Here is a 23,235-nt window from a genome sequence, read left to right on the forward strand (position 1 = left end):
AGGTTTGATATCATGGTTAGATTAACACTAAATGTCTTCGTTGACCAGACATCCAGACCATCTTAATTACATAAAACTATCTTAATTACATATAACTATATCAAATACATAAAAAAAAATCTTAATTACATATAAGTATCTTAAATACAAATAGCTGTCTTAATTACATATATTCATCTTAATCACATTTATAACTTACCTCGTGCACATTATAACTTGCATACTTTATTTTTGTCTCGTTGAACAAATAGAGAAAAGTGGGCAGGGAAATAAACCTAGAATGTTATTTAAGACACACTGATGGGCCCTTATTTACTGAACCTTTGTTTGATATATAACCTTTAGTAGAGACTAACGAAGATTTATTTCGTCACTGACTCATAGAGCACGAGAATTAAAAAATATACGAAAATTACCCTTTACCTCCTTTTTATAAATGCCCCGGATAAAACTGTGTAGCCTTTGCTTTCAAAGGGCTAACCTTTGAACAACTGGCCCCAGTATTTTTTTAATGTCCCCGACCTCGTCATGAGTTAGGTGATGGGGTAATTACATTTTCTCAATTGTTTGTGTGTAGGCTAGCTACGTTTGGCCCAAATTGGACTCGGGTGAATACTTTGTTGAAACAATGTTTCGATTCGGTTGAAATGGATCTTTTCATCTCCGAGTTTTATTACTTGATTTGGACCACTCCCTGCACTGGACTACCTTTCCCTTTTTGTGCTATCACATAAATCGTCCCTAAATGTATGGTCAAACATCTAGTACCTTTAAAGTCTATAAAATCACGGACTTATATACACAGTCCGTGATAAAATATTACAAAAATTATCAGTACAATATTTACAATATATATACTGTAGCCGGAGTTAAGCTTCTATTTACTAATAACGATAACCATTAGGGGACAAAACAATTTCTGCCCAAAAACAGTACTCAGTTATTTAATTGAAATAGGAAACGTGTCCATGTACTAAGGGAAGTAACTCTGACTGAGTAAAAGGTGCTTTGAATTTTACCAGGTGAAATTAAAGTAATTAATTGAGATATTGGATGCGACAAAAAATATAAGAAAACATCGACATGACTTTCGAAGGGACCAGCTGTCATTTTGTAATAAATATCAATGAACTAAGATATTCCGTTCCGGATTTACCCACGTCGGTGTTTAGAAAGCACTTGATATTCAACCTTGACCTTTCGTTGGAAGCCATCGCTGTCGACTTGACGAAACCGGCATTGAAATACTTCCATAATGTCGGCTGCATGGAGAGCGGCTGGATTGAGGTATCAGTCATAGCATGTTGGTTTTATTCATTTATCAATATTGAGATTAAACTTGTTATTTTAATTAAATTCATGTTAATACTACTAAATACACAATAGAATCCCCAAGGTCAAACAATGCCAACTGGAAACGTGGAGTTGTTGGAACTGACTACTACAACATAAACATCTGCAAAGGAATGCTACATTCATTATTAAACCAGTTTATGACTCCGCACACCGTCAGAGTAGTTCCGTATTTTGGCAAAGAATGGGCCTCTCTATCGTTTTTATTTATTTAGATCTGACAGTTTATCTTCGGCTATGCTCGTAGTGGTAGGTCTAGGAGAGGGGATATAGCTTGAATTTGTAGTGGAGAATATTTTGAAATAAACCCTCTATTCATGGTTTCATACTTTGGAAGAAATTTGAAATGACAAATTCATACTCTCAATTATGAAGTTTAATCTAAGACCAAGTTGACAGTTAATTATACCATGAGTTTGCTAGATGGAAGGAGTAGTAAATGAATATGCTGAGAACAGACAACTGGTTATACTCTTATATATTTAGCTATATTATAGGGAAAGATGTATCGCTATCGAAGGTTAGAAGATATATCTTTGTTGTATTGTAAGTTGAACTTGTAGATTAACTTCTAATATAGCTTTACTTGTCATATCATAATCATATTATTCTTAATCCTCAGTTGATGGTGCTGTGAACAACAATAATGAAAATGTTTTTCTTTGCCAGCTACATCGAGTTTTCTGGTATATGTGCTAAGGCTGTGAGGAATGCACTGAAACCAGAGATTAAGCAGCAAATGGCAAAAAAGGGAGAGTCCATCCTTAAAGTGACAAAGTGGGAAGGAGGACAGCCTGTCAGTAAGTATCAAGATGTTTAATCAATTCAATCAGATGTTAAAGAGAATTAGGGGTAATTATTTTATGAAGACTAAATCAGGACAAATAGGAAATGTTGTTCTGATAGAGCTTATTTTGAAAAAAAGGGATGGTTAAATAATTTATAATTTAAGGTAAGCTCAAACCTTGTGTTAGTAATTTTAAATAAATACTTTATGTCTAAAAATGACTAAGCCAGTTTGAAATAATTTAATTACCAAAGTATGTATAATTGAAAGATTTTCAGTCAGAATGTGTGGCTGGATGAATTCATTCATATTCAACATCGTCAGAGAGCAGAACTGCCTTTTACTAAATAATACTTCTCGGCCTTTTTGATGGAGAATTTGACCAAATTACTTCTAGCTTTCTTCATTAAGCAGTAACAAATCAATTCTGGAAAATATGCTACCAGACTTGTGATTAAAAGGCATATTGTAGTCTTACTACAAATCCTGGCCACCCATTTTTTCTCTTTTTTCATATACGCAGGTATGCACTATTAGATTTCCTCAAATATTTAAGACAATTTATAAGTGTCCTTTCAAACTCAAATAAGGAGAGAACTTTTAACATTTAAGAATTACCTTAAACTTCATCAATGTTTGCTTCATATATTTTGAGAGTATAATGGGTTTGGAAATATTCATATTTGATAATATGAATGGAAATTGAATAATTATATAGTACTATATGTACAGACTAGATAAAGCTATGATCAATAGTTCAACAACATTATACACTTGTTGGCTGGGTTTGAGGTCAACGTGTCTTATGTTGAACCAGAGGACTAAACTGTTGTATGAGGCATATACATAAATATAAATGATAAGAGAATGTCCTCAGTGGTTCAGCAAATCTGTCTATAATGGCTGACAACATACAAACATCAAACCGGAAGTATGGGGGTAGGGGTGGGGGCTCTATTGCTCAATGGTGGGAATTGTCAAGTATCGACTGGGAAGTAGCAACAGTAACAAGCTGAGATGCAAGCAGTCATCATTGAGATGTTGACTGGTAATCGTTGTTTTGGGGCAAATATCTGGAATATCAGACTTAATTCACTGTAGAAAAGTATTGAGAATAAATCGGTATAACAATACTAATACATATATTATCTCCATAACATGCAGTATCATATGTTTTCCAAATATAAAGATTTTTTACATGTATTATCTCCATAACATGCAGTATCATATGTTTTCCAAATATAAAGATTTTTTACATGTATTATCTCCATAACATGCAGTATCATATGTTTTCCAAATATAAAGATTTTTTTTTTTCTCCATAACATGCAGTATCATATGTTTTCCAAATATAAAGATTTTTTACATGTATTATCTCCATAACATAGTAAATGTTTTCCAAATATAAAGAATTTTTTAGAATGTTTTCCAAATATAAAGATGTATTATTCATAAACAAAACTAGTTTAAAGGCTTAAAGCTAAATTTATGTATATATCTACTCATTTCAGATGGCAATGGAAATGTATTTTATAATTGATGATAGATGTCACCAACCAAGCTCTCGACACTCCGTATGGTGGGTCGTTTGTGATCCTGGACATTTTTTGCATTGTATATCCTGCTGCGTTATCTGTTAGTGCATGTCAAGATATAGAAATAGAGACAAAGAACCATTATCCCTTTGAAAACTAATTCCTGCTAGAAACACTGACAGTTTGGATATTTTTGAATATTGAGTGTTCATAGTGAAGGTTTTCCAGCAGTTTCATATGAAGTGAATGAAGCATGTTGTTATCCCTGCATGATATTGCTCCCATCCCATACAGTAATAAGTTACACCTATACATGTTTCTTATGTGTTCTGAAGTTATATACATATTCAGGAAACATATATTGCTACATATCTGATTTATGTAGCCAGTGATTATTGGAACTCAAATATAAAAACATGAAATATTTGAGTCCTAGCCTCATGCTTTTCTAGTGGGACTAATTCAACAATTAACAGCCCACTTTATCTGTAACTGGACTAATCAAAATTTCGGAAATTGTCCTATAGAATTACTGATAGTACAGTAAGTGTAGATTATGTGAAATAAAAAAGGCGCAAAACAATTGGTCATTGTTTTGTCACAGAATAGTATATGCTCCTTATAAAAACAAGTAAAAATTACAAGTGAATGATTGATGCCAGTTACCTCAGCAATTATCCAAGTTAAGATTTTTTGTTCCCCACTGGGAACCAGGGGCAGGGGGAACTTAAGTTTTGCATTGTGTTGGTCCTTCCTTTTACTATCCTGTCTGGGTTCCATCTCCTATACCACTTGTTACTGGAAATTCATACTTGGGGTATAGATTTACTCAGGTGAGACATTTTCAGCTTTGATCTACTTCAAAGAAAAAGTTTGTCCAGACTCTATCTCATACTAGACATTGAGACTGTTTTTGGGATGTAGGTTCACATTCACTTTGACCTACATTTTGACCTTTGATCTTCATCATGGTAAGGACCTCCTACAATATCACTCACTGGAACTTTATACTTAATGAAGTTCAAGTATGAAGTGTATGGTTTCACCTTGATTAGGTAGTGTGTTAGTGGAGGACTTCGGTTTGCCAGATTGTCATGTTTTGTTAGTTGTTTGCATGGTTAAAAGGGTTTAAAGTTACTTACACATATTAAAAACCGATGAAAAAGAAAATATTTTTGTACAATTATAGACATATGAATTTCCTATATTCAATTGTGTAATAAGTTAAAGTGACAAGTCCTTAACATTTTACATAATGTAACAGGAGATAAAAAAAACTTATAGGTATAACTGTGTCGATGTATGTAGATCTTTTCTTATAACTAAATCATGATATATTTTCAAATCTGATGCTGATGATGAATGTGCTGTTTCCAAGTGGAATAGTTCATCTTATATTAGCTATGTAACAACTTTCCTATCTCAGTAAGACAGAGACTTTTTAAACACCCTATTTGCTAATGCACCTGAATCATACATATACCACATGTTGACATACAAAATATACAGCACTCACACCTGATCATGTAGCCGTTGATCCCTATAATGTTCTCTTTCCCTCTAACTCTAGGATCAGACAAACACAATATCACATACAATAAGACACATCATTGCTACAAATGACACATCTATAGATACTCATTCTTCACATACTTTAATTACAACTAAGTGCCATGAAAATGACATCATCACAATGTACAAACACTACTGGATTAGGACTTACCCCGAGGTACATATTAAAACTTACATCATAACAACATTAATGTCACACCTTTTAATATAAGCCTCACTAAAAGAAAATAAAATAAAGATACACATGCCTCTGTACACCGACTCATTTATAGTTCATAATTTGATTAATGGTTGTGGAGAAATGAAAGGAGACATACACAACTACTTTTCATGTGAAATTTATGTGCTGATGACCAATACTATTCTCTTTTCAGAGGCTGCAAGTAAAGTGAGCTAGCATAAACTGATGGCTGATATACGTAGTGTGTGTATTTGCTGTTGTAAAGTGCGTGATGAACCTTGGAGGATTTTTGTTACCAGGACCACTATACATTTCACCATCAACAGGATATAAAGATAAAGTTATGGACGAAAATGATCATCTACAGTAGTTAATTATGTAAATAAATGGTGAAAATGACAAGTTTCTTTGTGATTTTTCTGTAAAAATGATTGTATTTTGACAAAAACAATTACATACCGGTAATCAAAGACAGTTAAAGAATCTGAAACATTATAATTACATTTTGTGTATGTTTTCAATGGAAGTCTACAGCCTTTCTGGTGGAAGACCAGTAAAGGTTATGTTATTTTCTTGATTCCATTCATCTGTGAACAATATCTATCAGCACTACTCCACCTAAATGGATGACAATACAGAGACAAGGAGTCTTCTAGGGAGTAGGGCGAAGTTAAAGCTGATCTTCAACTTAATTCAAACCCATGTTGCATTCAAGATCGATGTTATCTGATACAGGAAATCTTGTTTCCTCAAATTTTTCAGGAAGGATTGATTCATCAAAATAGGACTGAACACCTTACAATTTATATTTATGTATGGTCTACAGATAGTCCTTCGTGAAATTTGTACATCACATTTCAAATAGTCTCCATCGTGAAAATCACATTTAATGTATGGTCCACAGACGACACATGCCGTATTCCAGGTGACCACAATTTTGAAAGAAGGATTTCAGTGACATCGATGAATGTTCCTGAAAAAAACTTCACTGGACTCAAAATTTTAACGAAGAGCAATGAATCTGAAATTAAGGGTTGCAGTTTCATGATCCTAGTTTTGATGCAAGCAAAGCTACGCTCATGTCACATAAACTTAACAAAGGACAATTACCCTTTAATGAAAGAGCTGCAGTTCCTAACATTGTTACACTGCATACTGTCAATGTATGCACCAAGCTTTATTTTCCTAACTGAAATGCAAGCAAAGTTCTCTTGACAAGGCGTTTTTAACAAAGGGCAGTAACTCTGTAATTTAGGGGTCAAAGGCCCTGAATTTGTTTCACTGCACATCCATTTACCAATGTATACATCAGTCTTCATTATACTTGCTCAACTGGAAGCAAAGTCATGCTCCGGACACATAAAGAAATGAAAATGTTTGCTGCTATTTCTGTTAATAACTTAAGTTGTATCAAAACAGAATTTCCACTAATGCGTAGTGTATAAGTCAAAAATGGCCCCAAGTGAAATCACTACATTCATGACATGAAAGTCATGGTTTTACAGAACTTCGACTTGTGGGTGGTGTATCTTCAGATTCAACAGGGTAAAGAGGCTTAGGTGGCATTCAAGATTACTGCACAACTGTCATTGTGAAAAGCCATCTAGTGTCTTCTGAACTAAAATTTGATTTAAACAGGATTCCATCAATGATTCTGTATGGTCCACAGAATATCTCAACTGAAATTTTTAACTCATTTTAGATTTTAATATAGCCACAATAACAATACACATGAGTTCTGTGGTGGTAAATATGATTATCTTATGTCAAAATCTAAACACTTAATTGTATCAAAATGAATTCAAATTATAAATATGAAACAATCTAATGAAAATGTCACTAAGGAAGCTAATTTAAGTCTATCAAATCTGAAATTGGTTTAAAATTGAGGGAGAATGTAGGACAGTCACTCATCCATAACTCTTCAAGTCAAAATTCCATGAGGAAAACCAATGTTATGTTTGGATAAAGCATACCAGCTTTTAAAGATATCAGTAAAAACTGAGAGAAGAAGTCTCCAGACAACATGAAAAAGGCTGAAAAAAAGAACTATAGTTCATCCAATAGTTGTTGAATCTATAAAAGCTGTTCCGACAAACACAATTTTACATTATCATTGTAGGAACACCAAGTTTAAAAGTAATTGTTTAAAAAAAGATCTGGGAGGACATAGGATGTGATTAAAATGTTGGAAAAGAAACAAAAGGAAAGAACTTCTTCAAAAGTTATTTAATCAAAAACTTTACAAGATAAAAATACTTCTGGCCAAGGTAATGTAGTCAACCAGTTTGAAAATGGAGTGTGGAGACCTCTGGACAAGATTTTGATCATTGAAAACAAGCAGTAGTAACTCTTGCAAAAAATAGTTCTATCAAAAAAAGTTGCAGGAAAATGTGCAATGTTATGGTGATTTACAAGCATATCAAGATTGAAAGAGATCATTTGAAAATTGGGTGGAAGTCTCTGGTCTAGATTTGAATTATTAAACAAGAGATCCCAGAGGGATCTTGGCGCCCACCATTTGAGGATCTGTTTTCAGTTCTTGAAGATTTGTTTATTTTTTTTTTGTTTGTTTGCCTGTCAGCCATCTTGAATTTGAATCAGTCCAAAAAAGGTACAATGCACAACTAGGGAAAAAGGGGAATCTGCATATGAAATTTGAGAAAGATCCATCCAGTACTTTCTCAGAAATAGCGATAACAACCTTTTACTTCCAAAATCCAAGATGGCCACCTGTCGGACATCTTGAATTCGAATCAATCCAAAAAAGGTACAATACACAACTAGGGACCAAGAGGAACCTGCATTTGAAATTTGAGAAAGATCCATCCTGTACTTTTCCAGAAATAGCGGTAACAAGAATTGTTTATGGACGGACGGACGGACCACGTACGCAGGTCCATTTGAATACCCCACCATCTGATGATGGTGGGCTAAAAAAGGGCAGTAACTCTTCCAAAAAAAGTCAAATTAAAATGCATCCTGGAAAAAACAACTTCATGATGAGGTGGTTAAGCCTATTTAGTTTGAAAGAGATTAGTTGAAAAAATTGGGAGGAAGTACCCGTAAAATATTTATGACATTTCGTCTTGTCCACAAGGTGTCACACATGGCACAGTTTTGCCACGACATGTTCCAGGGGTGCAGAAAGTGAAAGTGATAATGTAATCTCTAGAGTATAGAGGATGTACAGAGGTATGTCTGATGGATCATGCATAGACATACAAATGTTTTTGATGGGCCTTATACGGAGGTACATAAGTGTAATCTTAGAGTTCTGTATACTGTATGGAAGTACAGATGTACAATTTCCTGGCATTATATTAATAGAGTTACAGGGATATTTATTTGTCTGTTCTTTATATAGGGGTACAGAATCATGTTTAATAGGTCCTGTATTGAAGCAGAGATTCATATTTGTTGTCTGGTTACAGGGGTACAAATGTAATTTTTTTGGGCCCTTAATAGGTACAATGTTCATTTGGTGAGCCCTGTAAAGACATATGCTTGGTGGTTACTGTATTACAAAGTACTGATATATGTTAGGTGGGCCCTTTATAGAGATACAAATGTGTTTCATGAGCACTGTAAAGAGGTACATACGTATATTTGGTGGGCCCTATATAGAGGTATACATTACAGAAGTATGTTTAGTGATTCTCCATAGATGTACACAATGTTCATTCAGGTGAAATAGGCCTTGCATAGAGATTCAAATGTTTTTCGACTTGCCTTAAATAAAGGTACATACATATAATTTGTGGGCTCTGAACAGAGTAAGTGTAACCCTGGTAAAATACTAGCCGCAATATACTACTCGGCTAGCGAGAACTTCTCTTTAGCTCGATTTGTTGAGCGTCAGACTAGTAAGCCAGGGGTCCCAGGTGCCATTCCTAGCCGAGGCATTGAAATTAAAAATGACCTCTGTTACATTGGCACCCATGTAGGGACCTGGGAATAGTACTTAGTCATGCCCCACCAGCATCGCTGTAACCCCTGGAAACTCAAGGATGAGTTGTTTCCTGGAGAGAGAGTATGTAACCCTGATAAAATACTAGCCGCAATATACTACTCGACTAGAGAGAACTCCTCTTCAGCTTGATTGGTTGAGCATCTGACTAGTAAGCCAGGGGTCCCAGGTTTGATTCCTAGCCGAGGCATTGAAATAAATAATGACCTCTGTTACATAAGGGTATGTTTAGAGGATCCTGTAAAGAATTTTGGCTCTGTACAGAGGAACGCAGGTATGTTTGGTAGTCCTCTATAGAGCTACACATTCATTTGGGGTCTAGAATAGAGGTTCAGGTGAAATGGAAAGGTTCAAATATTCATTTGATTTGCTTGATTTACTACTACTACTATGCTGACGGTCGCAATGCGACAAAGTTTTTTGCTTGATTTAGAGGTACATATATGTATGGGTTTTCTCCAGTGGGTCCCGTATGGAATAATTTGTATGTTTGATGGGTCCAGTACAAAAATTATATGGCAGGCCTTGTACAGAGGTACGGATGTATATTTGGTTTGTATATATATATGTTTGTTTGGTGGCCCTTTATAGGGGTAGAAATGTGTTTGGTGAGTTCTTACTGAGGTATGTATACATGATGAGTATGTTGGGTTGGCACTCTATGTTGACATGTTGATAGCCGATAACTACAATGAAGGTCAGACATAAATCTGTACCACTATACAGGGTCCATCGAATATGCATCTGTATACCATTTACAGAAACATATAATTTAACAGAACATATTCCTAGGACACAGAAATGCATATAGAGATAGAAGGACACTTGAATTTTGAAAATATGTGATAATATGTTTTATTATATTGTGTTGCATTATTGATATAAGTACTAATAGCATAGGCTGTATATTTAACATATCTATGTCCGCGCTAATAGTATACATGGATATACCAGCATGTCTGTCTATGTCAAAATACACATTATCATTATCACATTACCAATAAAATGCAGAATCATATATAACACAGTCTTAAATAATGAGATGATATATATATATATCAGATATTGTATGTAATCACATTAAAGCTAGAGCGATAATACCCGGCATCACAATATGATAAAATCGTGATGATATAATCAGATCTCTATATGTGTGTATCTTAACTACAACACTGCAGCTATACTGTACATTGACACATACAGATTCAAGTGTAAGCCTCTACCGGGCACGTAATTCACTGAACAAGGATGCAATTTGTCAGGAGCAATTAATTGTTAGAATCGTGATGACAACTTACCAAGGAACACCCGTCCTTCTGTATGAATCCATGACGTTGTGTGTGAATGTCTATTATATGTTTTGATTTAGGTTCCGCACCGCACGCGTTAGTAGTTTTCTTTTTATAATTTCTGAACCTAAAACGCTTCAATAGCACGCTAAGAACGCATTAAGCGCCTAAATGACTAGGGAAAGAACAACAACTTCCGGGGACACCACGGATAGCTATGGAGTGCACACTAACGGCTGTAGTTTGCGCTCTCGTGCTAATATTGGTTGTTGTATTGATTTTGGTAAGAAAAAGTTAAATGCACGAGTTCATATTCGTAGAAATCTTAAACTAGGGTCGAATTTATCCGCTTTCTACACTAACATAACATTGTATTTGATAGTTTCTGATGCAACCGGTATGTATTCTTAACCAGGTTACAGCCAATCATGCAATGCCAGCTGTTGAAAACAAGACGTTGTATCAAAGCGCTTTTATCGTTAAGTGCAATGGCTTCTAACTTTGAGCCCAATGAGGCTGGAAAAGCTGATCTGCCGATGGAGCTTTTGCAATGCTGGTCCACTCATAGTCCGAAGAGATATAATTATCTGTTCACATTCTTAAAACAAGAACGGGATCGTTGATAGATAATCATAAGTCTTTCAACTAACCTATAGGGGCATGTGATACTATTTGTTTTAGTTCAAAAATGTATAACATATGTTAACTGTTCACTTCAAAGATTATTGTGTCACAGTCCAATGGCAGTTGTACTGGCATGTTTTACTTTATTCAATGTACATGACAGTACACAGGCGGGTTGATACAGTAACGCCTGTCTGACAAATGCCAACATCTAGGTTGGAGTGTTTTGACTTGAGTTTAAGAGGGTAATCGAACAAGATAAGGGATATATGTAACCCTTGTAAACACAGGACAGTAAATGCTAGTTATATTTTGATGATTCTGTTAAAGAGAACTTTACTGTTAATAGCGTGATCAGTTGATCGCTTAACTAACAAATCAGTGGTCTCTGCTTCAGTTCCTAGGAAATAAATAAGGACCTCCATTACACTGCAGTCCAAGGGACTCAAGAAATATGGGCAAAATATTTAGCATTTCTCTGCAAACAATTGTGTAACCTCTGCAAACTTGAGGACAAGTTATAGCTGTCCTGGCAGAGAAGTTGGTGGAAAGGGGTGCAACTTGAATAAGTAACTTAATAAATGCTATAGCTAGCTATAATAAAATGCTTGACTGGACAGAACATCTCTTAAGCTTGATTTGCATGTCAGAATAGACAGCTTGACATATTAGCTCACCAAGTGGTAAGGTTTACTGAGATTGTACATGTTTAGAGTTCAAAACTTGCAAGTCAAAGTACTTCAGTTTTATTGGTTGTCAGATATTACACACAACAGCTAACTAAAGCATCATCTAACGTTGCAAGTTTATGCACTACAAAAGTTTCTTCCATGCAAAACATGAAGAAGACACATTGGTGTCCTAGCACATGACTAGTTTGACATTTGATTTAGAAGGAAAGCAAGAACAAAGTGTTAATTTCAATATATTTCTTTGTAGAATTTGAAGATATACATATTATATAAATCCACCATAATGAAAGCAAATAACTGGGGTGTCTGATTTTAAGAATGTTGAAACAAATATTGAAATTATAATAAAATGTATACAGTACACCTTATACACCAAACAAGGATGAAATAAATCCTATCAGTAGCATACCTACATTTATTTATGTTTGTAGGCGATGGTTATCATCTATAAATCAAGTGAAGCCTATCCAGACCTAGGCAGATTTGAGAGTGAAGAGTATTTCCTGGATCCAAAGAAGAATAAGAAAATAAAGTTACCCAGCATCCATGATCCCCCGAGTGTTGACCTAACAGTTGTGGTTCCAGCTTATAATGAAGAAGAAAGGTGTATGTATTGGTACATGGTACATATACCAATGTAACTATGTAAATAATGTAACCACTGTTAAGACAGATTGATCAAGATGTCGGGCTTTCTCTCCAGGAAATGTCCTGTCATTTGCCTTTTAAACTTGAGTTTTTTTAACATAAAGTTTTGCTTGGATTTAGGAGAGGTCATGTGTTGTTTTTATAACTTATTTTGTATGGGTATTTGATAATATTGAGCACAGATTTGTTTAAAACAAATTTCTTGTGTAATACATAATTATCAGCATTCAGTATACCGAATACTATGCATAAACAAATAATATTAAAGATAAAAGGAATTACTTTTTTTCAATTTCTCTTGTTTAAATTTCAAGAACTTAGATATGGTATATGCAGATCATTGCTATTTACATAGGTTCACTAAATTCCCTTATATGTTTTACCAGTATGTAAAATCTTAGCAACAGGGTTGAATTCATTTGAGATGAATTTTATTTGTAACACTCCTTTTAGTGGAAAAAGTTGAAACTGTACTTGAAAAAACTGACACTTTGCATTAATGGTACTACAATGTATGTATCAATATATGTTATCATTGTTGTTTTACACACTTATAGCATGATTTGTAAATAATTTTGTTAAATTGAGTTTGTTTTCTTTTTTATTGTAGTGCCTGCCATGATGAATGAAGCCATAGATTATTTAGAAGAAAGACAGGTAGGAATTCTTAAATGTTGATTTTTGTATCTTAGAATAACCAGATTCCATTTTCACAAATAGCAGTTATGTAGTAAGACCTCGTAAATCATTGATAGCCATATCTAGTATTGACTGACAACCATATCTGAAACATATATACTAAACCAATCAAATGTTTTTGTATTTGACAACTTAATATATAATGGATTTTTATCTATCATTATATACCAGGCTAATATTAAAGGGACCAACATATGCTCAAGAAAATTTTTCATTTAATCAATTATTTATGCATGAATTATTGATAAGTGAGTGGCAAATGTTGACAATTAAATAATACAACACAAATAAAGTCTATAACTTGAGCTCTTGACTGTGAGGATTTGAGAGTACATTTATTAAGAAGGTCTAAGTTGTCTATCACAATTCATTAAATGCACAAACGGAAATAAATTGAACCAGTACTGACTGTAGTTAAAACAGAAATTCACAAAGATTTTGAGAAAATCAAGTACAACATACATAGGGATAAAATTAATGAACTATCTATTAATCATGCCCTTCAGATGTGATGTCACTATTTTGAAATGATATTGTATATCTACCTTTAGAAACTGATGCCATCCTTCAGTTACGAAATTGTAGTAGTGGACGATGGCAGCAAGGACAAGACAACAGCGGTATGTGTTTTCATATAATTCTATTCTCGTTCTATTCTAATTTATTCAATGTAGCAAAGCTCGTTAGATGTTGTTTTCCATCTGAATAAGAAAAAATAGAATTTCTGCACTATTAAGTTGATTGATACAGACAATGTATCTGTGTTGTGTTGAATAAGATTGGTGTTGAATTTGCCATAAATCTACTTATACTCTGGTTTGTCCAGAAGATTGCTTTAATAGATCAATAGTAGGGATAGTTTTGTCCAAGTGTATTGCCTTGACTTTACAGTGAACAAAAAATCTGAGAGCATTGACAAATGATTGTTGATGAATGGCTATCAAGTATGATCAAATGATCGTAGCCAACTTTCAAAGTTACAGGGGTTACTTACTTACACTATACAGTGTACATATGAAAAGTAGTCAAATACTAGTGATACAGGAGACATACCTCATAATAATTCAATGAGTTTTAAATACACAAAATAGCACGTGTGTGGAGTAACATCAGTCTTGATTTCTCGTGTATTATAAATCCCTGGAGAGACAGTGACATAGACATTTCAGCAACGATTATTACATTTGATTTATTTCAGACAGGACATTTATACTCCAGCAAGTATGGTGTAGATAAGGTTCGTGTACTGACATTAGAGAAGAACCGTGGCAAAGGGGGAGCTGTGCGCCTGGTACGTAGATATCAGTGTTGTAATAGGTTTTATACTGTACTTAAAATGATATTCCATCAATTTGCTTCACTATCTGATTTGCATATGTGTTCTTTCAGTCATTTTATTTGATTTGGTTTATTTTGACTAACTTCCTATCAAGAGGTAATGTCATTAAAGTAAGGTGTTGATGTTAGCCTTCTTGTGATAGTGCAGAACTGAAGCCAACTTTATAGTGCTATCTCGCTGAAGTTTACTGCCAAAGCCCACCAGCAAGGCACCCATGGCCACCCAGTCAAATTATACTGACCATGCATATGCAAACAAGTTATTCCTTTACCAAAATGTTGAACATCATATATATAAATATATAATTTAGAAATAAAACTTTTGCAGTCCTCATTTCAACATGCAGAGAGGAAAAACAATAGTTCTGTATTCAAAGGATTGAAATTCTGTTTGTGTTATCTGTAGCCTGCTGACCCTTCTTTTTGTGGTGTTCACAGGGAATGTTTGTAGCGCGGGGAAAACTGCTGTTATTTGCTGATGCTGATGGTGCAAGCCAGTTCAAAGATTACAGAAAACTAGAGACAGAAATGCTTAAAATTAATAAAAAATCTGACAATCAAGCTGTAGTCTGCGGCTCCCGAGCTCACTTGGAAAAGGAAGCCATTGCAGAGGTATTATCATTTTTTAACTTTTAAACTTTTTAACTGTTTGGAGTTATTGTATTCTTCCATAATAATTGAACAAAAGAAACAGGAAACTTGGGTTATGTATTACAAAACACTCTTCGTCTGATTAACTTGAAAATGATATTTATTTGCATCGCAAATGTTAGTTGAGATATTTTATTGTTGAACAGGAAAGGATAATATTTACACATGTAGCTTCAAATTATATAATATTTGTCATTAAGTACTTTGCACTGTCACTGAAATTTATCTCATTAATCAATGTTTTGATTGTCTTTATATCTACAGCGATCACTGTTCCGTACATTCCTGATGAAAGGCTTCCACTTCCTCGTCTGGTTTCTATGTGTACAAGGAATCCGAGACACACAGTGTGGCTTTAAACTTCTAACCAGAGATGCAGCTATCATATTGTTTTCTAATTTACATGTGGAGAGATGGTAAATATATCAATTATATCATCATGAGACTAATTATACTCAACGATTTTAATTATTTAACTGATAGAAATAAACGTCTTATATCAGAACTGGTTTATTTATCTCACAAACCAAGGATACTGTTTACTACATATGATGATAAGTCCCCTTACAGAAACTGCTGTGGACGGTAATTTTCCACCGTGTCCCTCCTTTGACCTATTTGAAAAAATTGTCAAGGCTCTATTTCCTACATGACTAGTCATTGGATCTTTAAACTTGGTATGGATTCACCTTGGTATGGAAGTGTGTCAGACTAATTTGCCAAACTGTCTTGTTGATATTGACTCTCTGCTATTTCTGATGATATTTCGGTGGAGTCAGGAGATCAAGCTAAACTTTAGATTTTAGAAGTGAAAACTTGGAAAAGGAATGTAGCTGAGGAGTAATTTCTTGGGTTGGGGATAGATTCCAGCAGTCTGAGAAAGACAATAATTATATCTAATGGAACAAACAATATACTCCAATCATGATCAAAGAAATTAAAATGCATTATGTTTTTATCGTTAAGTAAAATAAGATACTTCATTATCAAAAAAACTTTGCTTTATTTACCCTTTTGATGATGTAGTTTTTAAAGTTTAAGACATTTCATCTTCATGTAAGTTATAGAAATAGTAAACATGTCTTGGATTATCATGCTTAAGTCCTGCAATTGATGTTGACTTATCACACTAAATGAGATGTATTCATTTGTATAGTGCACATGGTTGCACCGATAAATCTACATGCCAGTCCCAAGTCCTGTACTCAGAGAGAAGTTCAATGGAACTCATACATTTGCTGGAAATACTGAAATCTTACATTGTTGGACACATTGTATTTAGCAATAAAGTTGAAAAGGACATTTGAAAATAAATTGTAGATTTGTCACTCGCTTTATATACAGTTTTAGTGTTAATTGTTTAAGAACAAATGATTTTAGGTTTACATGTACTTTCATGTTTCGTTGTATTGAAGTAATTTTTTATATATGTATAGGGCATTTGATGTAGAATTGTTGTATCTGGCCCAGCGCTTCAACATGAGAATAGCAGAAGTAGCCATTACATGGCAGGAGATAGAAGGTAGGTTATCAATGAAACTGAGATTAGCTGGAAACATAAGGATGAGATTTAATGATTTACTGTAAAATCATGTATTTTCATGGGGCTCAAATTTCGTTGTTTTCCAAAAATTTCAATTTTCGTTGGTGTTGGCATTTCATTTCATGGAAAGATGTTGCTCAAAAAATTCACACGTACTGAAATCCAGGTTTATTTTCATGGACATGTGAATTTAACAAAATTCAAATGCAACAGAGTTATTGCCCTTTGTTAAAATTTCTAATTTGAAGCATAACTTTACTAGTATTTGTACTATGATAAAGATATTTAATGTACATATTTGGTTTACCTGGTACTTAAATATTTTGCGATGTAGCAAACTGCCTGCATACCAAAGTCAGGGCCTGCAGGCCCTTAATTGCCTTTTGGTAAAATTCTGTTTCCAATAATTTAATTGTTTTTAGGGAGCATTCATCATTTCACTGATATTCTTATTTTATCAGAAATGCAATTGTGCATGAAATTGATGATGAAGATTCGTACAGCACTGAATATATATCAAAGAAGATGAACTAAAGCTGCATGAGTTTAGAATTTATTTTGACTGTTTAAATTAAAGTTTTTAAATATACAGTCATGTAGTGTATATAGTAAGTAATTTCTGTTCTATATATAAATTTCGTTACAGGATCAAAGATGATTCCAGTGTGGAGCTGGCTACAAATGGGCAAAGATCTGCTTCTGATACGTCTACGTTACATCATAGGGGCATGGAAAATTAATACCAAAGTGAAAAAAGAGTAAACTGTGATAGTGGGATGTTTGTTTGTGAGATGGAGAGAGATGGCAAAAATGAGAGAGCGAGATAGATGCACAGAGCAATAGCTGATGTAAATGGGATGTTACAGATTATGTTATCTTTTGTACCGACTTCGGTAATGTCATGCGAGTGTATGTGGTGTATACCTTCATCTAATTGAAATCAGATTCTAATTAATCATTAATTCTGTCCATAACATTCACACACATGATAATCTGAGATGGTTAATGAAACTTGAACCCATGTCAGTTTCCTATGTAACTGATATTCCTGGCAATATTTTTCAGAAGTTTTGGTATAGTTTAGTATCACAGGCACTTGAATCTGGTGTGTAATAGCAAGGGATCTGTTTCACAAACAGGGTACAACTTAAAGAGTGGTTGTACATTCATATGTAGGCCATGCATTAGAGTTACAACCCATTTCACAAAGCATGTGTAACTTAAAGGTGGTTGTGAGTTGCAGATGGGGATTTATGTACACATAGATTGATATATGCTGGTGTAGGTTTACCCTGTTTGTGAAATGCCTTTCAGAGTAAAAACCTAATAATCCACTCTATAGTGTAGTGTATAGTTGATTAGGAATTTTATTTTTTATTATTTAATAGCAGGTATGAGTGTCCAAACACATGCTCTGTAAATACAACATGAAAGTAATAGAATAGAAGTTCATATAACACAACCAGTAGAACATTAGAGTGTGATGTTTCAAAGACTACATGGTCACCTTCATCAGACAAATGACCAGAGTGGAGTGTACTAGCACTGATGTACATAGTGTATGGAATGGGATAGTATTATAGTACCCTGGAAACAGTCGGTCGATTCCAAACACTAATTACGTTAGTTGCATGTACACTCCACACGGGTCATTTGTCTGATGAATGTGACCATGTAGTCATTGAAACATCATCTACTGGTTGTGATATAAGAACTCCTATTCTATTGACATTACCAACCTGAAGAAAATGTTCCAAAATAACATGATATTAAGTATAACAGTGTCATTTTCAGAAGATTGTCCATTTTTTTTTTTTTTAATATGGATGCAAATAAGATACATGTGTGCTGATTTGTTTCATGTCCCTAAAGGGTCATACAGTGCAGGATTTGGTTTGAACATAACTGCTGTAGACATAGTATGTACATGTATGTATGTGAATTTTGAAATTTACTGGAATTTTTTTAATCAAGAATCATACCATATATTTTTATTTCAACTTCAATCATGAAAATATGCAAATTTTTCATTGTTTGAGTTTGTGAGATAGAATAGCATTATCGAATTAGTAATATTTATATACCCTCATCACACAAATGTGAAGTCTACAAATCCAAATCCAGACAAAGTCTCAGGGTGACCTATTGTGATCCTTCTTTTGTGTGGCATCATGCGTCATAAACTTTTAATATTTTCGACTTCTTCTGGACCAATTTCAAGGAAATTTTACAGAAATATTCCATGGCTTAAGGTGCACAAAAATTGTAAATGATATGGTCCCCAACCCCAAGGGGCTGTTGGGCAAGGCCAAAAATGGGTCAAATTTCAGGTATGGTAGAATCGAGTACTCTTCATGGATCAAAAGGCTTTAAGATGTTTTACTAATTTGTAAATTTCATGAACCCAGGGTCTCGCATTTCCCCCAGGGGAGGGGGTAAAGTTTACTTTATGTTATATAGGAAAATTACATTTTTGAGCATAATTTATTTTCTTTCAGAAATAGTTCAAATTTGGTTAGAATTTATTTTTTATTGGCATAAGCTGACTTTGATCAGATGCACATATTGAGTTTGACTGACTTCCAGGGGCTGATGGGTGGGGCCAAAAGTGGTTCTAGTGTTCCTGGATGGAAGATTTTATATAGGAAAATTCCAATCTTGAGCAAAATTTCTTTTAATTCACACTTGGTTTGAAGCCTTAGCTTGGGACAACAATTAATGTATACACAATTTAAATTTGCATTATGTGTACAATATAGTTAAAGTTATATTACATATTTTAACTAAATCATTTCTATCACATGTTACAAGGCCCTTGGGCCTCTTGTTTCAAAAGCATTGATTGAATCACTCAACCATTTCCAGTTGGTGATTATTTGTTAATTTGATCCATGCCAGTGTAAAAAGATCTGATAAAGGTGTTATATTGGAAGATTCAGTTTCCATTAATAATGGTTGTGAGTGAAAGCAGATCTCGGACTGTTAGTATCTCTCTACAGTACCAAACTGCTCTCTGAGTTATCAATACCGTACAAGATCTACTCACTAACAATGACAAAAATATCATTTGTTAAGTTTTCAAAGATTAATTCCAATTAATATATCATTCTGTTACCAGAATTAATAATTTATGCATAATTGTCTCCTTTCAGGGTTGGCGATGTCAAATTTCTTTAATTAGATATGAATTAAAATCTTCAGTTAAAATTCGCAAATTTTAGAAATATAATGTATCTGGTTGTTTTCATGGCAAAGTCATGAAAAATAATAATAGTACTATCCTGTACAGATAGTATCTGATTCCTTAATTAGAATAAAAGCAATCATGAATTACCAAAATTCTTGTTAATTTCTCTATATTTTAATTAATTCTTTATCTTTAACTGCAGTGGGTAAATAGTTGAAAAAAGAATTTAATTTTCAAGATAGAAGTTTTCACTGTACTTTAAAAAATTGCATTACTGGGTGAAAGACAAGTTGAATTGTGTTGGTTGTATCAGTTAGAGTTCTAATTGTCTCCTGATTGTCAAAAATAATGAATAAAATAAATAAATTGCACAATTCCGAAGGGGGATAACTCTTACATGCAAAAAAAAATAATGTGGTATTTGTTTTGCACTGGCTGTGAATTTTGAGTATCCACTGGAAGAAATACAAAACTTCTAGGTGAAATGGGAATGGATATCCTCACATAAACTGGTCCTTCATTTCTATAAATTTATATATTTTTGTCAACATGTGAAGTGTAGCGCTATTTGTTGGATTTGTGGAGAGTCCATTGATATTTGGGTATTCTGTTGTCAGCATGTACACGTACAAAGATTTTTTATTGATGGCTTAATACTGGGTTAATAATAAAGATATCTGGAGTTATGATAGGGTATTTTACAGGGTCTAGTGGGTTGACAATGAAAGCATGTCAGCGGGAAACACTTCCTTCACATTTTTCATATGGATCAATACTGAATCCATTAGAAAACTTCGAAAAATAAACAGTCAGACTCACTGAAAAGAGATAATTTTTTTTCTGTTAATTTTTATTAAATACCTCTTGATATAATAGAGGACACTAGCACACGCTTGACAGTGTATTTAACAAGTCCATAACCTACATATACCTAAATAATAAAAAGTCATAGCCCTGGAAATTAATTTGACCTCCTTTGCTAGATGGATTACACGTGACACACCAGTGCATAAGCACTTTCATATCCAATTCTGCAGATGATTAAGCATCTGAATATTTAAAATGAAAGCGGTTATGTTTTAACTCTTTTGTTTGATATGATATTTTCAATATTTAAATCAATACAGTGAGAAAAATACATGTTTTGTGTGGTTGATTTCTTTTTAATATATCTTATGAGTGAAAAGTTATTGCCAGGGCAATGAATTTCAGTGAATGTTTAATTCAAATAATAGCTTTGGCATCGTCTTTCCTTCATACAGTCATCGCTATGGATAAAATTTTGATTATCCATCTTCAACATATTGGGGGTTATGGCACTTTACAAATGTCTTGGACGACCGAACACATGCTTACATCACGAGCATAAGCTCGTATTTTTCCTTTGGCCAGCAGACGAGTCTGTTACCTGGTGCACTAGCCCTTGGGGTGTCAAAATTTGGGCGACACATTCCTGTTGATCCTAGAAACAAAATGAAAACGCTCTTCCTGAAGTTCCCCGCTATTACCTAGATCATGACCATTAATAATAAAAAAAACCATGGCTTCCGAAAAGTTAAGATTCTATAACAGGGCATTGTCTGAATGGATATAACTATCTACACACAGGGTTCCTTTAACTGGTTGGTATCAACCCTGACCAAGCCAAAATCAAATTACAGATAGATTTTCCGACCTGATTGCGGACTAAACTGGACACAGCAGCGCATTATATTCTAGGACCGTGGAAGTGAACAGATTGTTTGTGGTAAAATGTAGGTCAATGAAGTCAGGCAATAGACGAGTAAATATTGTTAAAGGGAAAGTGAAAAGGTGATGGTAATATTTTTTGGAAATACCAACTGAGGACACAGAAAACAGGTAGAGGCTAATAGGAATGAAATAAATGTTCAACCACAAACTTTACATTGTCTAATGGCTTGCTGTGTATCGCCCATTCTGAGTGTCTTTGTAGAGGCTGAGAGCAACCTCACTGAACAATTTACAGGGAGTCTATCACATGTCATCCACAGGAGCATTTTGTGTAAAGTGTCTCGCCCATGAGTGACAGGGAGCGTCCAATGGTAACGTTGCTATGTCAAAATCGACTGAGCTATCGCGGCCTGTCTGAATTGTGGACGCACTGCATGGCAAAGAGCATATAAAAGACATAAAACACAGATTTCGTAAAATGTGGCACAATAAAATTTCAGAAAGGAAACAATTACTCTAGTACAATTTTGCAACAAATAAGGAAGATAGAAGTCACTGTCATATTATCAGAAATCCTAAAAATCTTGCAGCTATGTAACGACGGTCACTGTGAACATTGACCATCGTGGCTATATGAAGAAGGCATTTTAGAGGGTTAGGTCAATATTCAGTACAAACTGAGACAACTAGGTCCATATTTATCTATAGAATCTAGTTAAAAGGTCTCTCATGATCCAGTATTTATATGTAAAGGCTGTGCCCAATGCCTAGTAGGGGATGTGGAGTTCTTCTACTGGTAAGCATCGTGCCCAATGCAATGTTATGCACATATATCTTATGTGTGTGAACTGCGTCTTATTGTGCAGGAATGCCAAAAGCTCTATCCTTTGTTTGAAGAAGCTGGACGTGATTGATACTCTTTAGTTTGCCTGTTCATTTTATAATGTGATATTACCAAACTTATTTGGATTGGCCAAGGTTTACAGTACATGGCAGGTGCCTTGGATGAATCAGAAAACACATACTCTTCCAGAACACATGGTCTTAATCTTCTGGTACTTTCAGGAGTTTGTGTATAAAATTTTTACTTACAAGTCTTTTTTGTGAACATCAGTGTTGACAGTTACAGCATTTGAAGCATTTAGAGATCAGCTGACCGGAGATATTCTCTAACCACCCTTCTGAACATTTTGCCCCAAGTACATGATTTTTATGGAACAAAAAAAATATTTTAAAAACTTTTCCATGTCGTTTTTATTGATTCTATAACCTTTTTGTGTCCACAAACAGACGACAGGTAATAGATAAATGCTAAAAATGAAAGCGGAAAGTGGATACCGTTAATTTGTTTCACTCCACAAAAAAATCTGGTAATACCCTACTATTATTGCGTCGTGCAATCATCATGCTAATAGTTACTTCCCTTTTCAGAACTCATTTGTTTGTCTCTCGCCGGGCGAAGGTTGCACGTTGA

The 23,235-nt window shown here is 34.2% G+C and overlaps 1 protein-coding gene across 1 annotated transcript; it reads left to right on the top strand.

Annotated features, from left to right (window-relative positions):
• The first annotated feature begins 10,904 nt into the window (after positions 1-10,904).
• Positions 10,905-18,370, top strand: LOC132558341 (dolichyl-phosphate beta-glucosyltransferase-like). Its single transcript, XM_060222888.1, has 9 exons — positions 10,905-10,970; positions 12,435-12,609; positions 13,262-13,308; positions 13,902-13,970; positions 14,549-14,641; positions 15,127-15,300; positions 15,604-15,755; positions 16,776-16,861; positions 17,529-18,370. The coding sequence occupies exons 1-9, from the start codon at positions 10,905-10,907 to the stop codon at positions 17,642-17,644; spliced, it is 978 nt and encodes a 325-aa protein (XP_060078871.1). The 3' UTR covers positions 17,645-18,370.
• The last annotated feature ends 4,865 nt before the right edge of the window (positions 18,371-23,235 follow it).

The sequence above is a fragment of the Ylistrum balloti genome, unplaced genomic scaffold, assembly GCF_031769215.1.
Source record: "Ylistrum balloti isolate Yb309-2 unplaced genomic scaffold, AGI_CSIRO_Ybal_v1 Utg370780, whole genome shotgun sequence".
Classification (NCBI taxonomy): Eukaryota; Metazoa; Mollusca; class Bivalvia; order Pectinida; family Pectinidae; genus Ylistrum; species Ylistrum balloti.